General features: G+C 41.3%; 1 protein-coding gene across 1 annotated transcript in view; it reads left to right on the top strand.

Annotated features, from left to right (window-relative positions):
* Positions 1-24,017, top strand: part of LOC116053883 (anthrax toxin receptor 1) — a 42,674-nt gene extending 18,657 nt beyond the window's left edge. Inside the window, exons 11-18 of the mRNA XM_031305096.2 lie at positions 6,789-6,858; positions 6,974-7,052; positions 8,337-8,432; positions 10,884-10,925; positions 12,920-13,015; positions 14,120-14,287; positions 16,114-16,194; positions 22,109-24,017. Coding sequence (XP_031160956.1) covers positions 6,789-6,858; positions 6,974-7,052; positions 8,337-8,432; positions 10,884-10,925; positions 12,920-13,015; positions 14,120-14,287; positions 16,114-16,194; positions 22,109-22,534 — 1,058 coding nt within the window. The 3' untranslated portion in view covers positions 22,535-24,017. The remainder of the gene's footprint in view (positions 1-6,788; positions 6,859-6,973; positions 7,053-8,336; positions 8,433-10,883; positions 10,926-12,919; positions 13,016-14,119; positions 14,288-16,113; positions 16,195-22,108) is intronic.
* The last annotated feature ends 832 nt before the right edge of the window (positions 24,018-24,849 follow it).

The raw sequence follows: 24,849 nt of genomic DNA, 5'->3' as shown, positions 1-24,849 counted from the left end.
CAGTGGAAGTGTGCAGAGCCAGGTCTTTATCGGACTTTACTGTGGTTTGTCGTTAAGAAGGCGATACAGAAAAAAAGTCACGATCAGTCGAACGACGAACGCTGTGCTTGAGCTATGTTACTGGTTACTGGTTGCACAGCGTTTGTCCTTCGACTGATCGTGACTGTTTTCCCAAGATGGCGCCCGCATGTATACGTGAACGGTACTGTCTTTATAAACTATCTTTTTAATAAACTGTCTGTACACTTACAAAGTTCTCAATGCTTTGGTTTACATGTAGGGACCCTCATTATGCTACCGTGGAAGTGTGGTGCTATAAAATCGCGATCTCGATTCACCCCTATTCGCGATTTAATTTTTATGACTTTGATTTATTTATTATTTTGTCCAATGAATTTATTGAAAGCATTTGACATTAACATGTTTTAATTATGTTAAGACATGTTCAAGGAGTTCAGATAGAGCCTGTATCAGGGCCATATTTAGTTCAATGTGTTATATGTCACTATTTTTGGTAGCCTACTGTACTTAAATGGCCAGTATGTACTATATTTTCTTTATTCATTGAAGCCTCTATGTTTTCAGGCTCGTGGTGATGCGCAATGTGCTATAGGTGCCAAAAAGAAATCTATGTTTGGTAATGCCAATTTGTTTTGTCATAGTTCATGTGTGCAATTCTAAGCTAAAAAAATCGTGATTCATATTTTTCCACGAATCGTGCAGGCCTATATCAGAGTGCATTCTGAGTGTGAGGTGGGTGCAGAGATGGATTCAACCAGCCCCCCCCCCCCCACCCCCTTTAATAGTTGTTAAAACTACTTCCTAACAGGCATGCCTCAGCAGCTGTAGGAGACGCTGGTCTAATTACAAACCAAATGTCTGCTCCTCTGGTGAACAGACGTGTTTCTTTTTTAATCTGTCTGTGCTTGTCTGTATCAGTCAACTGGAGTTCACGGTCTCCTGTACTCTTCACAGAGGAATGTAATACCATTTTATTATCTGGAAAATTTCTGCTGTCAGATTTGTTTTGCTTCCATCCAAGTGGTCTGTTTTGGAGTTTAGAACCATTTGGCTCTCTCGTGTTAATACTGTATTTAGTATGCAGGATAGCACTCAAGCAGTACTTTTCTATTAGCTATCCAGACAGACTTTTTTATTCTCTTTAAGTGGTGGTTGCACAGGAATCTCACACTTTAAATCAGGGGCGGAGCAGGGGGGCGGGGGGGCTTCTGGGGCTCTAGCCCCGAATGTTTTCTCAAAAGCCCCAAATATTTTAGGGTTTTAAAATAACTTCCAACTTTGTATTATATCCCCTTAGTCTCCCTGATGCTGTTTACACCAAATTCCTACCCTACATACTGTACATTATTTTATAGTTACATCAATTTTTGCCTCTCTTTAGGTGGCAGGAGTGAAAATTAGTTACTCTTAACATTTGTTGCGTTCTGTTATCAGAACGATGAAGACAGCTGAAGAACAATTAGATACCAAATAGGATGTCAGCTCTACAGGATGATTCTTCCCCTTGGCAACTATCATGCTTTTACCAAATGATGTACAGATTGTCTTTTATGAAATGGTATAAAAAATAGTGCATATTGCTGCTGTAAATTGAGCAGGCCCCTGGACCCGCCCTTAGATTTGTGCTGAGCGCTGAAGGCAAGCCAAGGCAGCTTTATTTGTGTAGCACATTTCAGCAACAGGGCAATTCAAGTGCTTTACATAAAACATTAAAGAGCAGTTAAAAACAATAAACAAATTAAAAACAGATAAAATACGAGAATACAATTTACAGTGCAGTATAAGAACAAGTTAACCGAGTCCAACTCAGGCCTCCCAGAGGACTTATGTTTTCTGTTGCAACTCAGGTTCCAAACCTGGCCTCCCAGGACTTAACCAGTTCCAAACTGGGCCTTCCAAAGGACTTAACAAGTTAACCGAGTCCAACTCAGGCCTCCCAGAGGACTTATGTTTTCTGTTGCAACTCAGGTTCCAAACCTGGACTCCCAGGACTTAACCAGTTCCAAACTGGGCCTTCCAAAGGACTTAACAAGTTAACCGAGTCCAACTCGGGCCTCCCAGGGGACTTATACTTTAACTCTTTTTCTGTTGCAACTCAGGTTCCAAACCTGAAGGTTTAGAACGTCTGGCTCCGCCCCTGCTTTATGTCAAATTTTTGTAACAAAGTAAAGTCCTCCGAGTGTTAATGAAACAATAACAATTCCTCAGAACCAACTTCCTGCAGACAAACAGCGGACATGGAAACGATTTGAGCAAAATGATCTCCTCATGTCAATCCCATTATAATTGTATACACTTCCTCAATTGTTCACTTCTAGATTGTTTACACACAAGAATTCTCTGGAACTTGTTTACTTCACATCAAGAGTGAAACTTTCAAATGAAAAATAATTAGGTCAGCTCGCATTTTTCTTCTCTTTCATAATACATCTTTGTGCCCTCACTGACCCCCCCCCCCCGCTCCAGTCCTCTGCATACTTCGCAAATATGTTGAAATGGTAAAAAAGGTAAGCAGCAATATGTAACTGCATGTGTTGAGCAGATGAATCGATGTTTGAGTTTGTGTCTCCAGGAAAAAGTAGCAGCAAATACAGTCGGGCGGGCTGGGATTTGGCAGGCCCGGTCCTGAGCTGTCTAATGTTTTGGTGACAGATGTTGCCATGGACTATATTGAACAGTGTGAATAATGGGAGATAGGACTTTAAATAAGTAGTTCAACATTTTGGGTAATATATTTATTTGATTTTATGCCGAGAGTAAGATGGGAAGATTGATACCACGCCCATGTCTGTAAGTTATATGAATCTACAGCAAGCAGCTGGTTAGCTATAGCTTAGCAGAAAGACTGGAAACAGGCTGAAACAGCTGGCCAGCTTTGCCTAGAGCAACCGCTGGGAATAATCTTACATTCCATTCTGTGAGAAGTTTGAAGAAAGTCGTTCTCATCCATTTCAAATGAATGTTGCACTCTATGATACAAATAAGTATCATAGAGTGCAACACTGTTTTCCTATCTGTGTGAAGAGACAATCCTTCCTCCCATCCTGACTCTCTTATCTTACTACACCTCAACTAAATGAATGAAGCGATTGCTAGAGCATATGTATATCCTTGGGTGCAGTGGTGTAATCTAGTTTTTTTGTAGTGAGTATACTGTGATTTTTCCCTCCCAGCCTCATTCTCGCCCGTGTCCCAGAGCGACAACCCCATATATTTTTTGTAACGTTACTGCGTATAGCATCAGTCTCATTAGGCTTATTTTCTGTAGTTTCTGTAACGTAACCGTCTGCTGCAGTAGCTTCGGGGGCAGGCTTACGAAAATAATGAGAGTGTAGTTTGAGTTGGCTTTCGTTTCATATCTACTTTAGTGATTCACATAACTTAAAGTGCTCATATTATGCTTTTTGGCTTTTTCCCTTTCGTTTATTGTGGTATATATCTTTTTTGTGCATGTTATAGATTTACAAAGTGAAAAAGCCCAAAGTCCACCCCAAAGGGACTTACCATCTCCAACAGAAAACACTGTTCACAAACTGCTCCAAACAGCTCTATTGTAGTCCAGCCTTTACTTCAGAGACAAACGTGGTCACTTTGGAACACACGTTATAATGCTCACCTAGCATGGCACGCCCTCATACTCTGCTTCTGACTGGCTAGTAGTCCTTACCTAGGTACTGTCAGGGCACACCCTCATACTCTGCTTCTGACTGGCTAGTAGTCCTTACCTAGCTACTGTCAGGACACGCCCTCATACTCTGCTTCTGACTGGCTAGTAGTCCTTACCTAGGTACTGTCAGGACACGCCCTCATACTCTGCTTCTGACTGGCTAGTAGTCCTTACCTAGGTACTGTCAGGGCACGCCCTCATACTCTGCTTCTGACTGGCTAGTAGTCCTCACCTAGCTACTGCTCGCCACTGCTTTCAGAATCATCTCACAGGAGTCAAGCCGGTAGATGATAGGATTTGCACCACAAAAACAATCCTGATCCAATTGTTTCACAACAGTAACAGTAGCACCTCTAAAGCTCATGTTACATCTTGTTTGTTCAATCTGTAAAAAAAACTGAAATGTAAAATCATAAATTTGAGGTGTTATTTTCTGTATCTCTTCATCGTGACGACAAGTCGCCAGGAAGTTACTGCACCTGGCCAAGAAATAGTCCCGCACAGAAGAAGGTGTAAAACCACAATTTGTTGTTTTTACTTTTCTTTTATAGTATGGATTAAACAAACAAGATGTACTATAAGGCGAGCTATTATTGAACTTTAGAGGTGCTGGTCGGCATATTTTGTTACCTTTGGACAGAGCCAGGCTAGTTGCTTCCAGTCTTTTTGCTAAGCTACGCTAACTATCTTCGGGCTGTAGCTTTATATTTAGCATAGAGCGGTATCAATCTTCTCATCTAACTCTCTGCAAGAAAGCAAATAAGTCAAAGAGTCAAACTTTTCCTTCAAACGCGATTGCAGCAGAGTCTTGTGATTTTAAATGAGACTGTCCTCTCCTGAAAAACACCCACGTCTTTTGTCTTCACGTCACCCAAGTCTTTTGTTCAAGCAGCAATTAATAGTGCGTTCCATTTGTACTCAGAAGTCGGATTTTCCGAGGTCAAAGTCAGAAACACGCCCCCTGACCTCGGATTTCCAACGGATTTCGGATTTGGACAACCTCGCAGTACCCCGAGCTCAAAAACCAACATTCTATCTGTGGACATGTTGTTACACTGTTTGTATGCACAAAAAACTGCATAATGCGTTGTTCTCAACTGGTATTGCTAACAATGGCTAACCTGGCTAGAGCTAAACCCCACTTTGAAAAATCAGGCTTGTAAATGGAATGCATTCAACCTCGGGTGTGATGTTCCCAGCTCCGGCTTCCAAGTTCAGAGGTAAATGGAACGCATTATAATGTTACGATTTATATTTAAGTTTATAGTGACGGCGCCTTTAATTGGCCGTATTAGTCATGATGGGAGCAAAGCAGGAAGTAAGTGACGAAGTGTAAGAGTGCCAAGTTTCCTTTTGTTTTTTCACTTTACAGAACAAACAGAGCTGTCACGTTTTGCATCACTGCGTATCAGGAAGTGAAGTAGCGTCTGATTTGAACCCAAACCTAACTAAGCAATTTCTGTGCCTAAACCTAACCAAACTGTGACCGTTTCACAACGTTATCCACGTGTTTAAAACTGTAACGCTGTTACGTTCTCTGGTTTAGATATGAGGCTGTATTTCCTGCCACCGCTAGGGGAGCTGATTTCTGAAACACTCCTGTTGGTCGTATTAGAGGGTAGGGAACAAACGACCGATATCCTCGTATGTTTTGGAGGACATGTAGTTTAAATACTTTACGATAATTTCTTCAACAACTCAAAGATGCTGCTGTTTTCCCATAATCGACAGCTAAGCTAAGCTTACCATATCCAGGCTGTCGTTACCGTACAAATCAATCTTGTCATTAAACTCTCGGCAAGAAAACGAATAAGCCAAACAGTCAAACTAATCCTTCAAATGCAACTGTAGCCAAGACTGACGATTTCAAATACTTAACGTAATGCTGCCATTTTCCCATAATCAACTGCTGAGACCACTACAGACCGTCCCAGTGAATAGTCTCTCAGAGATTGTACATCTGTCATCATCTGAAGCAGTAATTCCCATTAACGTAATGGTTGTTAACTGTGGGCACTTGTTCTGTCTGCACCTGAACAGTAAAACATGACCTGTCTCTGGCCTCAGGGAGTAAACACTCCAATAAAACATCATGACATGGATTTTTTGCCAGCATTTTATCCTCAAGGGATTTAAACAGTGGAAGTGTGCAGAATCAGCTCTTTATCCGACTTTACTGTAGTTTGTAGTTAAGGAGATACAGAAAAAAATCAAATATCACGATATTTTTGACCAAATACTTCAATGTCAATACTGCGGCGATATTGTATAGTTGACTATTGGTGCTTTCACAACATTTTAACACCATTTTTCATAAATAATTACCAATAATGTGGATATAATGGCAAATAATAGAACAGATAGTAAGTCTGGTAAGTTCAGAAAATTACATCACTTGTCATATCATGATATTACGATATCCAAAATTGAAGACGATATCTAGCCTCAAATATCAATGTCGTTATAATATCGATTTATTGCATCGCCCTACTATCAGGCCTTCTCGGCATGCTTTCAGAGTGCATTCTGAGTGCGAGGTGGGTGCAGAGATGAACTCTGGGCGAGATCATATCTGGCCCAGTTTGAGCTGTTTTTGGCAGCGTTGATCTTCCCCTCCCCTCCCCTCCAACCTGCGTGGTGTTGCTGGAGAAGAGCGGTCGCGACCCATGTGGATGCTTGTGTTGATTTCCTCAGTTCTGGGGTATGCTCTCCTCCTGCCAGGATAAACACACAGGCTTGGGCGATGATGCTTGTTGGAGCCGCTTTCCTAAAAGCCAGCTGGACAAGATGAGGGCCTACAGTAGATTCGCCTGAAAAACATAAAGCTGTGTTGGTGTTGGTGTTTCCCAGAGTCATACAGATGTCTTCAGTTCAGTCTTCTTGTCTTGAAGAAATGCTTCTCTCAGACAGTTTATTTGAGTTACAGTGAAAGATGTGACATCATTTAACTTCTGTCAACATACTTATTCAATTACAATGAAGCAATGTGGCATTATTCAGTCATTAAACTAGTACTGTAACTGAATAGTGCTGACTGTTACAAGACTGACATGTTTAGCCGATTCTTTTCTTCATGACCCCTTTCCCTCTCCTTCTCTAGTGGTGAAGCCTTTGATTGTGGAAGATACATATCTCCTCTGCCCTGCACCAGTTCTCCAAGATGAGGGGATGTAAGTTGAAATTAAAATATATGAACACAAATGTGCGGTTTCATATGGCACCGTGCACTCTGTTTTTCTAAGGCACCGCACACAGCCGAGACATTTTTTCTTTTTTCTTTTCCAGGGCAGCAAACCTTTATGTCAGTATGAACGAAGGTCTCAGTTTCATCTCCAGTTCAGTCACCATTACCACTGTGGGCTGTGTGAGTACAATTTAATGTACCAGCAATAGCTTAGAAACTAATTTCTTTTGGGTAACGGTGCATTCCAAATGTAAATAAAAATGTCTAATTATGTCTGTATTTAAGTAGCCTACTGATTCCAAACCAAAAGAGCCTCTTTCCCATGCATTGGTGTCTTAGTCACTACAAAAATCTTTGAAATTGGTCCAGTATTGAGTGAGAACGCAGTAACTAGCAGCTGTGAAACAGGGCTGTGATGTAACCATAGGGCAAATGTTCATCGTCAGTTTCCTCCCACTAAAAGTTCAGTTTTTGCCACCGACAGGCTCAGATTATTATTGAGTGTGTTATAAGTGTCTGACAATATTATGGAAAGGAGCCCTACAGAGATAGACTTTCTTTTTTAAGATAATTTTTTGGGGCATTTCTGCCTTTAATGGATAAGACAGCTAGATATGAAAGGGGGAAGACATGCAGTAAATTGTCACACGTCAGACTCGAACCCTGGACCTTCTGCGTTGAGGAATTAACCTCTACATATGTGCGAATGCTCTACCAACTGAGCTAACCCAGCTACAGAGAGATAGATATTTTTTGTTAATGAGTAAGATCCTTTTTTTTAACATGAAACAGCCCCGAAATCACCATCGCCAGACTCCATGTAAATAATCAGTACTTCTAGCGTGTATAGAGCCAGCATATTTCCACATGTAAATGGGTGAATTAAGGCTTTATTTCAACCAAATCAGAGTGGTGATTGTTGGAACAGTGGAAAGACGAACCAAGACGGCTTTTGAAAGTTTTATTTTGTTTCTGTCGCCTTTGAATTAAGTGTGTTTTATGATGATATAATTACTGTTTATTTCAATGGAGTCTGGTGGGTTTGGTGATATATATTTTTTGGGCTGTTTCATGTTAAACAAAAAGGATCTTACTCTTTAACAAAAATATTTATCTTTGTAGGGATCCTTTCCATAATGTTGTAACTTAGAATAATAATCTGAGTCAGTCAGTGACAAAAACAGAACTTTAAGTGGACTGACATTCAAGGGCCGCAATTGCACAATATAACGTTGCATTGTCGCCTGTTTTGCAGCTGCTGACTGGTCTTGCTAAATACTGGACCAATTCCAAAGATTGTTGTTCTTATCAGTCACTTAGACACAAAAACATGGGAAGATAGCATCCAGGTTGAAAAAAAAAAAAAAAACGAAGTTACCCTTTAAGCCTAGAAAAATGGTTTAGGTCTTTTCAGTGCTCTATATGTTCAGAGAGTCTGTGTCGACGTGTCTGTCTCTGTCACAGTCTGATGGGACCATCCTGGCCGTAGCTCTGCTCATCCTGATGCTGCTGCTGGTCTTGGCACTCCTCTGGTGGTTCTGGCCTCTCTGCTGCACTGTGGTGAGAGCTCTTAAACACTAGGGCAATAATAACATGCACACATACCGCTTTACAGATAGCTTCTGGTCTGCTCTTCTTACATTTTAGATGGCTTCAAACACTTTTGGAATGCAGTGATATTGCTGGCAGACAATAAGACGGAAAGAAATGTCTTTTCCAGGTCTGTTTTGTCCAGCTAACGCCCCCCTAAGGCATCTTATTAACCTTAACAGCCTTCCCATGGTGAGAAGATTAGGGTCTATGAGCAGGGGCGGAGCCAGATGTTGTAAACATTCAGGGCTCAGCCAAAATCTACGGGGGCCCAGGGGACATGATTTTTTTCCATTTACAGCAAGTATATGTACTATTTTTCAAGGAGATGAAAGAAAGATAAAAGATTGCCTAAAATATGTACATCGTTTGGGAAAAACACGATAATTGCCATGAATAATAATAATAAGCCAACATCCTGTTTTGTATCCAACTGTTCGTCAACTGTCTTCATCGTTCTGAAACCAGACAACGCATTCTCATGAACGGGTTCGTATGCTATTATGCGAAAACTTATGCACACCAATTTGTATGATATCCTATACGAAATTAGGCACTCGCCAGCTGGTCACGTGACGACCGGTCACATGACAGTTAAGTTTAGCGGCCTTCAATTTAGCCGAGAAAAGGTGATCGGCATGCGGTGATGACAGTTAAGTTTAAGCACCAAAAGGACTAGTTAAGATTAGTAAAAAAAAAAAAAAATGTAAACATACAAAACATACAATTTCGTCATCACCACCCACCCACGAAAATCAAGAAAAGATGACAGTAACTACAATATTCCAGACCATTCAACAAAATAGACAATTAACCATAAACCAAATAAACATAATTATGTATAAATGACAACACCATTAGCCCATCATACACGTCTCTCCCCAGCACAAAGCTTCTTAGGAGCCCTCCAGAAAGTTCAGGTACATTCCCCATTTTCTAGTATAGACATCCAATCTGGCAAACCGTTTATATGACATTTATTTTAATTGCGACAGCCATCTAGATTGACGGCACCCCTTCAAAGATCGTGGTTTGGTTTGGAACACCGGCCCCCTTTAGTAGAACTCCCGGGACACGACAGGCTTTTCCTGGTTGAAAGTCTTTTGTTCTCCCGGGACGCAAACTCCCCTAACCCTAACCACCCCCCCGCTCCGCCCCTGTCTATGAGTGAATAAGGGCGTACGGCCCTTTAGGATCTCTGGAGCTGAATTGAGGCGGCTGCCAGTAGAGGTCAAGGCCACAGGGGAACGCGTGTTTAAGTAATTATGCTGCTGTTGAAAAAAAATGTGTTTCCAGAGGTCACGGCAGGTAACCTCCGAGTCTCACCTCTCAATAATTGGGCGGACTAATTTGAATTCCCAGCTGTGTGGAAACAACGCTCAAATAGGCTGTTTTGGGTTGATATCTTTGTTATGAGATTTTTAAGAAGCAAGATAACTCGCCATGAATAAAAAAAGTATTTTTAGGACATTCATCTTCTCTGGATACAGTAAAAAGAGGAAATGGGCCAGGAAAAAACAAACATGTCTTGCCAGTGCTTAGACAGTGGTCCACCTGCCAGCATCACACTATTTCAGCAAACTCTTACGAACAGCCGCTCGCTGTCAAAATCTGTATTTCTCCTTTCGCAGTATCTCTCTTCAGAATCACATCCAATGTTTCCAGCGCTGGAAACAGGAGAGTTGAGAGCTGCCAGAGAGAGATGTCAGCTTTTACAACATGGCTGTCCCTCCATGTACTTTTTTTCCCCTTCTCTTTCTGTTCTTGTCCATTAAGTTGCATATTCAAGTCTGTGCAGCAAGTCTGTTTAGGAAAAAGCGATGCGAGGTTACCATGGGGAATCATTTTGTGTTCCAGGCTTTGGAAAAGCATGGAGGAAAAATAACAAATAGGAATCAGAATCACTTAATTTGCCAAGTGCAATATGCATGTAGAAGGAACTGCCTTTATTAAACTAGAATAGAAATACACTGACAGCTCATGTGGTAACGGGGAAAGAAACAAAGGGTAGGGAGAGTGCAAGACATAGACTAAACTGTACAGGCTTAAAACAATTGTGATCATGCTGTGTGGCGGCTGTACAACATACTCAAAAAGTTAAATTCCATGAATGACATTGCTTCATATGGAACATATCATATAGTGTTTATGAGCCTGTTATTCTTCCCTTCTCCTAATCAACAACCTCAGGCCAAAAAATCTGGATAGAAGATTTCTAGGCCAGCTTGTAAAGAAGTAGAGACTTGTAGGAAAAAACAATTCCTCAGCCATGTGTTGTTGTGTAACCATCTTGTTGACACATTGCCGTGACTTGCAGATTGTATGAAAATTTTGATACATGCGTTTGTGACTTTCGTTGTCTAACAACACCCCCCAACATCTCCTCTCATGCAATCTTTTTTTTTTTCTTCCTCTCCACAGATCATCCATGAACCCCCGCCACCGGCTGCGGACGAGAGTTCGGTAGGCGCTGCACCGTCTTTTCTCAACCGGTTTCATACAACTCCAAAGAAAAGCTCATTATTTAAGATTCAGACAGCTGCCAGTGCTTTAGGTTGTGCAATAGTTCAGTTTATGCAGACATTCTAAACCTCAATGACCATGTGGCGTCATTCACTCGCTTCTTTGCAAATTAAAACCCTCTGATTTCACTCATTTAGTAATTCATCCAATGTGAGTATAACGCCCTCTTAGAATAACAATGAAATCCCAACCCAACTCCTGACTTTTACTGTGTTTTTTTTCTTCCTCCTCTCTTTTTGTGTTCAAGACTTTCAATTCATGTCTTCCAAATCACTTACATCTGAAACTCTTTGGAGCGCCATGGAATATTTGTGACTAATTTGATCAATAAATTCATGTTATTAAAATACATTTTGACTGGCCAAACTCACAGAGCAATAATAGCAAGCTAACGTGCGACTGTGGGTCACATCAGGCTGCATTTATTTGCACCAATGAATGATTAGGTTAATCTATTCCAAAAAAAAAAAAAAAAAACTGACTCCAAGGCCAACCATGGCTTCACAGACAACTTTCAGCCTTCATTAAGGCTTCCTCTGTCTGACAGATTATGAGTCAGACTGGGTGTATAAAAGAGCTCAAACATAACAAGTTTGGCCAGTGGGCTTTGTAATTTCCTCTGATCTGAGCACCAGCTCAGAGGGGACTGAAATAAGGGCTGGGTTTGGAGTGGGGGGGGGGCAGACAGAGAGGCATTTACTGGTGACCAGTGAGAGGGCAGTAGCTCCTACGTGTTCATTCAGTAGGTCTACATTCATGTAAAAAAAGAGTTAAAGGTTAATTTACCCTTTTACTGTCCCTTCACCCTCCTGTTGTCCTCGGGTCAAATTTGACCCGTTTTCAAAAAGTTTCTATATCAAAATAATTGAGTTTCTTTCAACCACATTTTCAAAAAAATTACGTGGATGATTCCATAAAATAAATGAGCAGTTCACTACTTTCACTGAATTTGGGTGTTTTATTCCATTTTATTAGCCTGACAAGCCAGACCCACATCCAGATGTTGGGTCTGGGAACTCACCATTGGCCGGGCTCAATCCGAGGGGCGGGATAAATGGTTGTCTTTCAAATTCCCTCTGCACGCAATAGTATAGCACTACAACCAGCCAGAGCACTGAAGAAGGTAGCGAAGCTAGTTGAAAGATTAAACCTTTGCCGTATCCGGTCGGCAAAACTCTGAACACATCTTCCTTTTTTAAGAATGACTTCAAGGCCGTTCTTTTCTCAAAGAAAATCTTAACTTTTTTTAAAAGCAAAAACATCGGGAAAAGTGAGAAAAAGTGTCGACCAATTTCAGTTTTAAATTTTGACCCAGAAAAACAAAAAGTTGCAGGTCGACGGTTAGACAACACAAGGGTTCATTGTAACTATAGCCAACAGATTCTCACTCCCATCTCCTAAAACACGGACGGTTGGTCAGGGGCCTTTGTCGTTGTTATTGACACTAACAGTCTCCTTTAGCGTCACATAACGCGCTTTATCTAAACGCGCTTGGTCGGGACTATTGGCGTCCCTTTTGACGCTGTTATGTTAAGGAAAAGGTCGTGGGTGGGCTTACGCTTCCGTGACACGCGGGAAGAACAGTCCGGTTAAAGAAAAAAAGCCACTTTAGGAAAGGTACCACGCAGGAGACGAACCCCGATCTCCTGGGTGAAAGTCCTGTGTTTGACCCATCCACCCCCCCAACCAACCTCCCTGCACGGAATTTCGGCCTTACATACTACTCGCTAAACCCCGTGTAGCTGCTGCTCTCCCCGGTACGTTATACAAACATGCTGAAGGACGCTTTTTTTGTCGCTTCAGACGCTGACAGCCACTGTCCAAACGTGCGTATTTTACGAGTTCGGAGTGAGAACGGGTTGCTATAGCTAGCCTGTCAAATGGCCTATTTAAGAAATATATCACTAATTCCACTTCCTGTCACTTTCCCACAGGATGATGAAGACTTTGAAGCCCCTAAGAAGAAATGGCCGACTGTAGACGCCTCCTACTACGGAGGACGAGGAGTTGGGGGGATCAAAAGGATGGAGGTGAGATCAAGTCAAATCTCACACTTCCAGAAAGTTCAAATAACACTGCACTTTAAGAAACATCTGTGTATGAACAGCTGTATGTCTGTGTATTTTAACAGAAATTATTCATAGAAGTGATTCACAGTTGTATTTTTGTTTTTTTACATTTCAAATTGTATAATTTGTGCTGCGACAGCTTTTGTTGGTCACGGAGGGTTTTGGGAGATTATAGAAGTCCTCGTTGTCGCTTTTTCCGACGTTTGGGGAGTTTTCTTCAACATTTTCAGAAGTTTATAACTGGACAGCTTTTGTCTGAGAGAATTTTAAATAACAGAAAATGTTCTGTATTTTTACTGTAGCTACACATACGGTAATTCTCTCAAGGGGTTTATCCTTCTAACACATACTCTTTAAAAAGTTGCAAGTTGGGCGCACGAATAGCTCAGTTGGTAGAGCAGGCGCCCATATATAGAGGTATACTCCTCGACGCAGCGGGCCCAGGTTTGACTCCGACCTGCGGCCCTTTGCTGTATGTTATTCCCCCTCTCTCTCCCCTTTCATGTCTTCAGCTGACCTGTCAATAAAGGCCTAAAAATTGTTGCAAAAAAAGTTGCAAGTTAAACTGTTCCGGATGGATGAAAATGAATGAATACTAATACGTCATGTTTTAATGTTAAACATACATGTGGAAGGCACAGTGAATCCCTAACCCAACTGTAGGGCTACCATAGTGGCTACCTTACCTACTGTATAGTAAGCTTATCGTCAATGTGTAAATTAAACGATTTAATTTCACAAATAGGCCAATTTATCTTTGCTATTAATATGTTGGATTCAAATTATTGTATATTTTGAAAAAAGAAACTTTCAAAAAGTTATTTTTAACATAATTTGGCGGCCCCCTTGCACTTACTCTGAGGACCCCTTAGGGGTCACGGACCCCCTGTTGAATATCTCTGCACTAGAGCTTTCAATCAAACTTCCATTGCACCCACGCTGCAATGAAGCATCTCGTCTATGAATTACAAGTCAGACACATTCACAATTAAACACTCTCGAACACTTTTTTCAAAGTTTTCCGATGATGTAAAACATTAAAAGGTACATACTCTCTGTTATCAGGTCCGCTGGGGTGAGAAAGGCTCCACCGAAGAAGGAGCAAAGCTGGAAAAGGCCAAAAACGCCAAAGTGAAGATGCCTGAACAGGAGTATGTGGAGGCCCCCATGCGGGTTCTCAACAACGGCATGCACAAACCCCTGGGGCCACGCAAGTGGTACTCACCCATCAAGGTACAGGACCAACACCGACTATGTTTACATGCACATTAGATTCTTTATGTTACAAAAAAGACTATATTCTTTCCGGCTAAGCTGCTTACATGGCTACTACTTTTCCACTAATATTTCGGTTTACATGCAGCCGTGCATAAATAGGATTTATTTTTTTTATTTTATTTTTTTTAAGTTTTCCACCGGTGGCAGACTTCTTTGACCGTACGATCACAGCATCCCTCTTTTATTCCTCTAACCAGCTTCTTAAAAAGGTTGGCGTTGCGATGTTTGTGCATATCCAAAAACCTGTTGACATCAAAGTTTTTGATAATGTTTAAAAATAGCTGTGTTTCTCCTTTTCTTTTGGCCATGCATCTCTACCACAGCCCTGCAAACTGTCAGCTGATTGGTTTGTTTCCAACAACCATAGCAACGCACTGAGCTGACTGTAGGGTTGGGCATTGTTTAGATTTTAACGATTCTGATTCCAATTCTGATTCTTCCTTTCGATTCCGGTTCTTGTCGATTCTCGATTCCGATTCTTTGAGGGGTGGAGTTGAAATGGGTCACATGCCTATTTTCACAAATAAGAGGAACGTTTTATTTTGATTCAATGGTGGTTTGCAGTTTTACAGCTTTTTCAACGTAAAATAAAGCCAGACTAGAGCGCTGCTTACTGTGCTCCAAGGCTGCAACACAACAAGTGCCTGGCCGCTACGGAAACCAAAACTTGCGCATGTTAACTTGGGAAGCGATGATCGGATTTGAAACCAAATCCTCTAAACGATTCCAAACGATTCCAATAAAGAAATGATTCCAATGGAATCGTAATTTTTGAAACGATTTTTAAGTAGGAATCGGTTCTCGATGCCCAACCCTAGCTGACCGTAAGCCGTAAAACAGGCAAGAGGCCGTAAACTGTCACAAACTGCAGTAAAAACCCTGATTGAGACGCAGATTCTGAACGCCCTGTATACATGTCCAAAGAATGCTTCTAAAACCCAGAATAATACCGGCATATCCCACATGTCTTAATCAAAAAATGCTAAATTTTGAGAAAAAAAAGGCCTTATTCTGAATATCCAAACAGAAAATGCTGTTTACATGACCCGTATTAAATTTGGAACATTGTCATATTCGGAACAAGGTCAATGTTCAATATTATGTGAACAACAACTAATAATGGCACAAACATGAACGATGAGAAAATAAGCATTCATGATTGTTTAATCGTAGCTCTGCTGGGACAAAAGATGTTTTCAGCTGTTAGCATGTGTACTGCATAAAGTACAACACCATCTGTTACAAATTACTTCATGTTAATCTGGCTGAGGATATGCAAGTTCTAGCATTATTAAAATGCCCTAGTGAAAGCACAAGATGTGTTAAGGTAATAATGCTTAGGTGACTACCGGCACACGGTCCCTTCCTCCAGGGCCAGCAGCATGGGGTTAAAGGAGTCACTCCGAAGCCTTCAGTGGGGGGGGGGGATTGCTAATAGAAACCAGACTTCTGTTGGACTGACCTCCAGAGAGCAGGGCTGCACAGCCAGCAGTTTTGTGAGGAAAAACAGCTGCATTTTCTGCTCTTATCCTCAAAGTATTTGCTGTGTTTAAAATCTATGAAGAGTTAGTTCACAATGAACTGAAATCGTTTAAGTTTGTCACTGGGAAGTGGCTGTGAATCGGATAATGCTGGTCATTTCGCTGCAGCTAGTGGGGAAGTGTGTTTTAGCATGACCAAGAGAGAAAACAAACGGGTTGACGCCAGAAACCTGATCTTAAGAATAAACGGTAAGATTGTTGTAATGATTTCAAAGTTTGATTTCTTCTTTTTTTCCATAGAGCAAACTGGATGCTTTGTGGGTACTTTTAAGAAAAGGCTACGACCGCGTGTCTGTAATGAGACCTCATCCGGGTGACAAGGTAAGAAGAACTCAAAAAAAGCTACACAGGTCGGCATAAAAAACATTCAATCAGCCTGTATTTTACCGACGGATAGAAGGCATTGGCAGTGCATTAGCATTTGGCAAATTATGAGAATTTTTTGTTGAGAAAATGGACCAGCTGTGAGCAGTGAAGTGTTCGCAGCAGAGAGGCTCATGGGAAACCTTGCGGTGAGTTGGGATTTAGGCTGCAGCGGCTGACTACAGTGCTCTGCAACGTAAAGACGTCTGGGGAAGTCATTATAGAAAGGCAAATGTAATTCCTCAAAGGCCAGCTGTAGTATGTGTGTGTGTGTGTGTGTGTGTGTGTGTGTGTGTAACAGTGCGATGACCTCTACTGTTGGCAGCTGACGTGTAGTGTGAGACTGTGGGATCTGTGTTGAAAAAATGAGTCTGAGGACAGTCTGTATATAATCCCTCACCCGCAAGAGTTTATGTACTGCTTCATCTTCCCCTGAGTAAGATATGTTGATCTAAGAGCAGCCATTACCCTCAAAGTTGAAAAAGATGTTCAGATTACTTCACTGTCTTGCCGATTGTACATTTTAAAAAAGGGACCGGGATTGCCATCACATGGCTTTCACAGACCGTTCCCCAATTAGTGAAATACCTGCATTTTTTTCCACAGCAATCCCACCAATCGGTCCCAAAACGTCCCAGGTAGAGAGTAAATTATGAGGGGCCGTCAGGGACATTATTCAGAATTACCTCTCACAAACACATGTGAAATACTCTTACATACACTACTGAAACACTCTAACATAAACAACTGGAAGATTATTCGCTCGCACACACTACTGAAAAACTCTCACACATACAAGTGAAACGCTCTCATAAATGCTACTGAAACGCTCTCATAAACGCTACTGAAACGCTCTCATATACGCTACTGAAACGCTCTCATAAACGCTACTGAAACGCTCTCATATACGCTACTGAAACGCTCTCATAAACGCTACTGAAACGCTCTCATATACGCTACTGAAACGCTCTCATATACGCTACTGAAACGCTCTCATAAACGCTACTGAAACGCTCTCATAAACGCTACTGAAACGCTCTCATATACGCTACTGAAACGCTCTCATAAACGCTACTGAAACGCTCTCACATACGCTACTGAAACGCTCTCACACGCAATACTGAATCACTCTCATATACACAACTGAAACGGGAATTCACTTTCAATAGTGTATATGTGAATGTTTCAGTATAGTGCACAAATCTGTTTCAGTAGTGTTTATGAGAGCATTTCAGTATTGCGTGTGAGAGGATTTCAGTTGAACAGGAAGGCAATTTTTCCCAGCCACCTTACTGTTACACCAAACTGCCTTCCTGTTCAACTGAAATCTTCTCACACGCAATACTGAAATGCTTTCATTAACACTACTGAAATGCTCTCATAAACACTACTGAAATGCTTTCATTAAAACTACTGAAATGCTTTCATAAACACTACTGAAATGCTCTCATAAACACTACTGAAATGCTCTCATAAACACTACTGAAATGCTCTCATAAACACTACTGAAATGCTTTCATTAAAACTACTGAAATGCTTTCATAAACACTACTGAAATGCTTTCATAAACACTACTGAAGCGCTCTCATAAACACTACTGAAACAGATTTGTGCATTATACTGAAACATTCTCATATACACTATTGAAAGTGAATTCCCGTTTCAGTATTGCGCGTGAGAGGGTTTCAGTAGCGTTTATGAGAGCGTTTCAGTAGAGTTTGAGTGTTTCAGTAGTGTTTATGAGAGTGTTTCAGTAGAATTTATGAGTGTTTCAGTAGTGTTTATGAGAGTGTTTCAGTAGAGTTTGAGTGTTTCAGTAGTGTTTATGAGAGTGTTTCAGTAGAGTTTATGAGTGTTTCAGTAGAGTTTATGAGTGTTTCAGTAGAGTTTATGAGAGTGTTTCAGTAGCGTTCATGAGAGCGTTTCAGTAGTGTTTATGAGAGTGTTTCAGTAGCGTTTATGAGAGTGTTTCAGTAGCGTTTATGAGAGTGTTTCAGTAGTGTTTATGAGAGTGTTTCAGTAGCGTTTATGAGAGTGTTTCAGTAGAGTTTATGAGTGTTTCAGTAGTGTTTATGAGAGTGTTTCAGTAGAGTTTATGAGTGTTTCAGTAGTGTTTATGAGAGTGTTTCAGTAGAGTTTGAGTGTTTCAGTAGTGTTTATGAGAGTGTTTCAGTAGAGTTTATGAGTGTTTCAGTAGAGTTTATGAGTGTTTCAGTAGAGTTTATGAGAGTGTTTCAGTAGCGTTCATGAGAGCGTTTCAGTAGTGTTTATGAGAGTGTTTCAGTAGCGTTTATGAGAGTGTTTCAGTAGCGTTTATGAGAGTGTTTCAGTAGTGTTTATGAGAGTGTTTCAGTAGAGTTTATGAGTGTTTCAGTAGTGTTTATGAGAGTGTTTCAGTAGAGTTTATGAGTGTTTCAGTAGAGTTTATGAGTGTTTCAGTAGTGTTTATGAGAGTGTTTCAGTAGCGTTCATGAGAGCGTTTCAGTAGTGTTTATGAGAGTGTTTCAGTAGCGTTTATGAGAGTGTTTCAGTAGCGTTCATGAGAGCGTTTCAGTAGTGTTTATGAGAGCGTTTCAGTAGTGTTTATGAGAGCATTTCAGTAGCGTTCATGAGAGCGTTTCAGTAGTGTTTATGAGAGCGTTTCAGTAGTGTATATGAGAGCGTTTCACTTGTATGTGTGAGAGTTTTTCAGTAGTGTGTGCGAGCGAATAATCTTCCAGTTGTTTATGTGAGAGTGTTTCAGTAGTGTATGTAAGAGCATTTCACATGTGTTTGTGAGAGGTAATTCTGAATAATGTCCCTGACGGCCCCTCATAGAAAATGCTGTAAGCATATTCTACATACTGTATATCTTTACAATCATTCCCCCGAAAGAACCAAGCAGGCCTGCCTTGTTGCACAGTCCAAATTTTCTTCAAAACTTGCCATTTTCAGCGTGTAGCTCGCTAGCTCGAAAGTTGTTGTTTCCTGAAGCGAACGGCGACACACAGAGAGGAAGGTGAGGTGCAAAGCGTCAATGTACTTCCGCTGATTCAGACCAAGATGAAATTACTTATTATGGCACTATAGGAATAACAAATACAGGTTGTTTATTGTTCTTTCCTTGCTGTATGTACGTATGTATATGTGCCTAGATTTCGGGGATGATGCAGGGGATATGTCCCCCCCCCCAATATTTAGAAGAGGTAGATTTGTCTCCCTCAAAAAATATGATTGGTTTTGGGAGATTTAGTCCAACGTTTGTTGCTTTTTTACGACATTTTAGAATATTTTTTCCTCAAATTGTGTCGCTTTTTTCGACCTTTGTGACGCCTTTTCTGATGTTTGAATTGAGTTGTCCGCTTTTTTGAATTTCTTTTCAACAATTTTAGAAGTTTACTAACTGAGCAGCTTTGTATGACAGAATTTTATAAAGGCCTAACAAAAGCTGTTCTGCATTTTAACTGTAGTGACACATAGAATTACCGTTTTTAGTTACGAGGCAAGATCCAGGTAATGAGCTGCCAGAACCTTTGTTATTTTACGTATTTATTTCTTAGAGTGAAGGAAATGAAGTGTTTGACACTGAAACTTTTCTGGGGGAAGACCCCCAGAGCCCCCAGTTATAACGTGTCGCACCCAATGTTGAAACAAAACCTACCTTGTATGTATGTATGTATGTATGTGTTTACAGTATGTATGTATGTATATTATCTGGTTTTGTCACATTTCGCCCCGCTGGTAAATGAGAGGAACAGAGCAGCAGCGCTGTCACCCCTTATCAGTCTCCCTGATCCCCTCAGTGCAGCTGCTCCTGGGGTGTAGCTTGTTTCTGGAATATAATATTCTCTCTTGCATGACCTCACTTTGGTTTGGACAGCAGGAGAGTGGTGGCAGGTTATTTTGTCAGCCTGAGTAGAGAATTCGAATAATTGCCCTTAACTAAACCTGTGATTGAGAAATACAGGACAGCATTCATTTTATAGAGGATTTGTTGACATTAAAGCGCAGTCATATAGGTGTGTGTGGACTATAGGAGTCACATTACCATCTGCCGTAGTCATCGGTCCACGTGGATTGTAACAGAAAGCAGCAAGGGACATTTTTATATCTTAGACTAATTCAGTCGTCAAAGAGGAAAAGTTGAGTGTTTTGTCAAATAAAAAGATTTTGAAAAGCAAAGTTCTTTCAGTAATGATGTTTTCGAAGCTACAGACTATGAAAACAATTATGTTTGACCAAAGAGGCATAATGAGAAGCAAACAGTTATATTCATTACATACAGCGGTCAACGTGAATGACAAATTAGATAGTAAGTCCTACAGAACATTTCAGAAAATGTCTGAAAATATTCTCAGCCCACTTTAGTAAGTTTGGCATTAGATAAACATGGTTCTACTATCACTGCTAACACATGGAGCCACGATTCAAAACTATAATTGATTACACAAAAAACAGTGTAAAAAGAAATGTAGTTGATCACTAATTGATAAATACTCAGGTTTGGTTGAAACAAACCCTTAATTCACCTATTTACATGTGGAAATATCCTGGCTCTATACACACTAAAAGTATAGTTTATTTATTATGAAAAAAATGTCTCTGGTGCTTACACACGCATACAAACTATGGAGAAAAAAAACATCCATCCAAACTGCCTTCAGTCTCCAGGCGAGCTGTTCAAAATCGGCAGGGTTTTCTACGTCACTAGCCAAAACGAGGGGGCTAAACCATGCTAGCGGTTAGCCCCCTCGTTCTTAATGGCAAAACACTGCTACAACACACACAAGTTCACCATAATCTACAAAACTACTTACATGTCCCTGTTCTGCAGATATTCCATGCAAAGTTGGAAGTGCGCCCTCGTTTAGAAGAAGTCTCCCGGCTAATCCTGCCTTGTACTGACTGCAGTTAGAGAAACAGCTAGCTAGCAATTGTGAGCCTTACTTAGCTACTGCGCATGTGCGACTCCCAACAAAGATGGTACAGAAGTAGGACGTAACATTACATTACATGTCATTTAGCTGACGCTTTTATCCAAAGCGACTTACAATTGCTATATATCAGAGGTCGCACGCCTCTGGAGCAACTAGGGGTTAAGTGTCTTGCTTAGGGACACATTGGTTGATGGATCGCAGTGGAACGATTTGGGCGATGGCAATTTCTGGGCTGTTTCTGGTTAAACAAAAGATTTTTTTGTACAATTTAGTCACTTAGACTAACCTGACAATGGAACACACCATTGGCAGGGCTCAATCCGAGGGGAAGGATAAATGGTTGTCTTTCAAATTCCCTCTGCACGCAATAGGACAGCGCTCTAACCAACCAGAGCAACGCGAGTTGATAGATTAAACTTCTGCCGTGTCCGGTCGGCAAAACTCTGAACACATCTTCCTTTTTTAAGAATGACTTCAGTGCCGTTCTTTGTTCTTTTCTCAAAGAAAAGCTTAACTCCAAGTCTTCCAGAGTCGTGGCCAAAGCCGATTCCAAAGACCGCTGTTCACCAGCAGCAGCAGCCATCTTCTTTGTTTTCAAGTAGCAGGGAATTCACACAGAACCGTTTCAATTCTGCCGTTATTATGTTAAGCCCGCCCACCGACTCTATACACGATGTGATTGGCCTGACTAGAGTTTGGTTTTTCCAGCTCGCAAGCGAACGGAGAGTTGCTAATTGACCCTGGCTGCAAATTACATTTGCTGCCGCTAGGGTGCGTCTCGATTTCTAGGCTACACTTAGACACCAATGCATGGCAAAACAGGGTCCAGGTTGGAAAACCCCCCGCGAAATGACCCTTTAAGTGAAACAGAAAACACATCTCTGTTGTTCATATACGGTAGGTTGTTCATCATCACAAACTGTTCCTCTAAAGTCTGGTCTGTTTTCAAATTTCAGGGCAGATGCATGAACTTCACCCGCATTAAGTCTCCGCCTACTCCCCACCCAGACTACAACCACCACCCATCCCCCATCTACAACCCCCCCAGCAGGAGTCCACCTCCGCCGCAGGGCACACTCCCACCGAGCCCCCAAAGCCCTCCATCATCTCCGACGTTCTCCTCCTCCGCCCTTCCACTGCTGCCTCCAACACCTCCTCCCACGTCCGCCACTCCCTCCCCTCCCATCACGCCTCCCCCTTATACGCCACCTCCCACCCGGGCTCTTCCTCTGACCACGCTGCACATACCCGACCCTCCAGCGCTACCACCCACCCCTCTGCCCCCCGCCTCCCCGACTGGCTCCCTGCCTCCTCTTCCACAGGGACCTCCTCCGGGGCGAGCCCCTCCACCTGCCCGTCCACCGCCTCGCCCTGGCCTGTAGAGCTCTGTGAGCACACACAGGGACAGGATTTAAAAAAAAAACAAAAACAAAAAAAAAATATGCACGAACAGTCAGCACATGACCATCTTTGATTGTACTTACGAGTGCCTGCGGGCGCCTCGTGCCACGCTCAGTGGCAGACTTGTGAAGTGGAGCAGTGAGGACTTTGTTTTCAGCTATTTGTCTACAGTGACTTTTGTACACATTTAGCCCCGACACTGCAATCGCTGATGCTTGAATTACACAGACAATTCCCTATAAATGAGGTCATGCAGGCTGGCTTAAAAAAAAAAAAAAAAACATTCAGCCTCCAGCGTCCTCAGAGTTGCTTCAGGCCCTGTTGTCCCCTCCGTGCGGACGCGCGATTGGACGAATCCTGACCAAGCAGAGGAACAACAGCTCGTACTAATGCCTCTGTACAAGCAGCACAATCGTGTTCAAAATGATCATGACACTAAACAATGGGCCTGTGTAACATTCCTATCTTTTTCTGATGAGAGAAACACTCATGTTGCACATTTTCCACATACGATTAAGGATGATTTAGAAGAATCTAAAAAGAAAAGAAAAAAAAATCTGAAAAAAAATCTGTTTTTGTACACTTGAATGTTGAGCAATTGCATGCAATAGTGTTTGAGTTGTTCTTTTTATAACGTTTCTACCTTGTTTTATACAACATAAATGCATTTTTTTTATTTGTACTATTATTATTGCCGATGATCAAATTGTCTTTTTTTTTTTTTTAAGGTTAGAAAAACAACCATTGCTGATAGACACATGTACAGTAACCGTATTGAAACAGCAATGCAACGTATCTGAACTTGTTCTTGCAACTTTTGTCTTCCATGCCGTACTTAACCAGCCTAATGTGAGTCACAGCTGGCCTATTCTTTGTGCACATTAGAGTAAAAAAATGAATTGGGACACTAAGTAACTGCATATGCTCTGTCTATCAATATATGGACAAAAATATGTCAGAGTCAGGGAAAAGCTTTGCACACTGTCTTGCTCAATCACCCACGGCCTCTAACAAAAGGGTTTCATGCAAATAATCATTTTGATGTAACCATGTGTGTTTAGCTATCTGTGTGTGTGTGTCAGAAAGAAAAGAGACTAGTCTACTATACGTATTTGTGACAGCCGGTTTGATCCATTTCAACGAAATGATCTGTTTCTTTCTGCTTTAAATTCATCGAAGCATGGAACAGGATGAAAGCATGCCGTTTCAAGGGTAATATAAAAGTTCAGTGTAGATTAAAGTAAAGGTTGAAAACAGTTATTATTTGATTAGGAGTCTCAGCAGAATGCAGTGCAGATTGGAAGCTCATCCATAGCAACCGGGAGGAGTCTTACACTCAATGAGTCTTACAGAAATGTCACGGCAAAACTGAAAAGACAGTTTGTAACTTTTCACCATTACAATGCAGTATGTAGACACCTTTGTTACATTCAAAATGAAAGTAAACAATTGAAGTGTATTAAATTTGACTCTGGTCTTTCTGTATTTTTCTTCAAATACAATTACTGACCTGTAAACCAAAGTGATTTACATCCTGACAATGTGGGAAAAAGAAAAAAAACCTGCCACTTCGTTCTGTAAGCTTTCATCAAAAGCCTGTAAAGACTTTAGTGGGTTAACAGTGCTCTTCGTTTGGAAAAGGAGCCTTTTTTTCTTTTTCTTTTATTTAACAGTAAGTTAGACTGGGATCAGCAGGTTTACACAGTGGACAGCGTCTCTATGCAAAAAGCACAGAGCACCTCCCTCCCTCCGTGTGATGGGGAAAAAAAAAAAAAAAGAATATGCAGAGCATGGCTAACTAATCCCAGATGTTCATATGTTGCATTATGTCACAGGCACGAAAGGAGTGAGCTATCTTGGAAAATATTAGACGCCATCTAATCCTCAGGAAATGGGGACAGACTGCAGGAAAGGTGTCCTGGTGCTTATCGCCTGCGCCATAATTTGGGGACAGTCGACATGACTGAGTGGAATAACGAGCTGCAGCTCCTGAATGTCTCAGAGAAAGTGACTTTGATAAAGATTTGAGCTTGACAATACGCAGGGACACAATCGGGCTCTTTTCAGTGAATTTTCCATGTCAGACAAAACTCAATGCAAGATGTCTTGAGTCTGTTTCCAACTTTTGTTTCCACCCTGTCTTAATACATTCAGCACAGGTGTCTAACATATACTATATACACACATTACATCACAGATTAATATTACACAGACTTCTCCCATATGATAAAAACCCAACAATAGGCACTATTGTTCTGCTGGGTGCGGTCTCCTTTTATATTTTTCTTTAGGACGA

The sequence above is a fragment of the Sander lucioperca genome, chromosome 2 (genome assembly GCF_008315115.2).
Source record: "Sander lucioperca isolate FBNREF2018 chromosome 2, SLUC_FBN_1.2, whole genome shotgun sequence".
NCBI classification, from domain to species: Eukaryota; Metazoa; Chordata; class Actinopteri; order Perciformes; family Percidae; genus Sander; species Sander lucioperca.
This window is presented reverse-complemented; position numbering and strand designations above follow the sequence as displayed.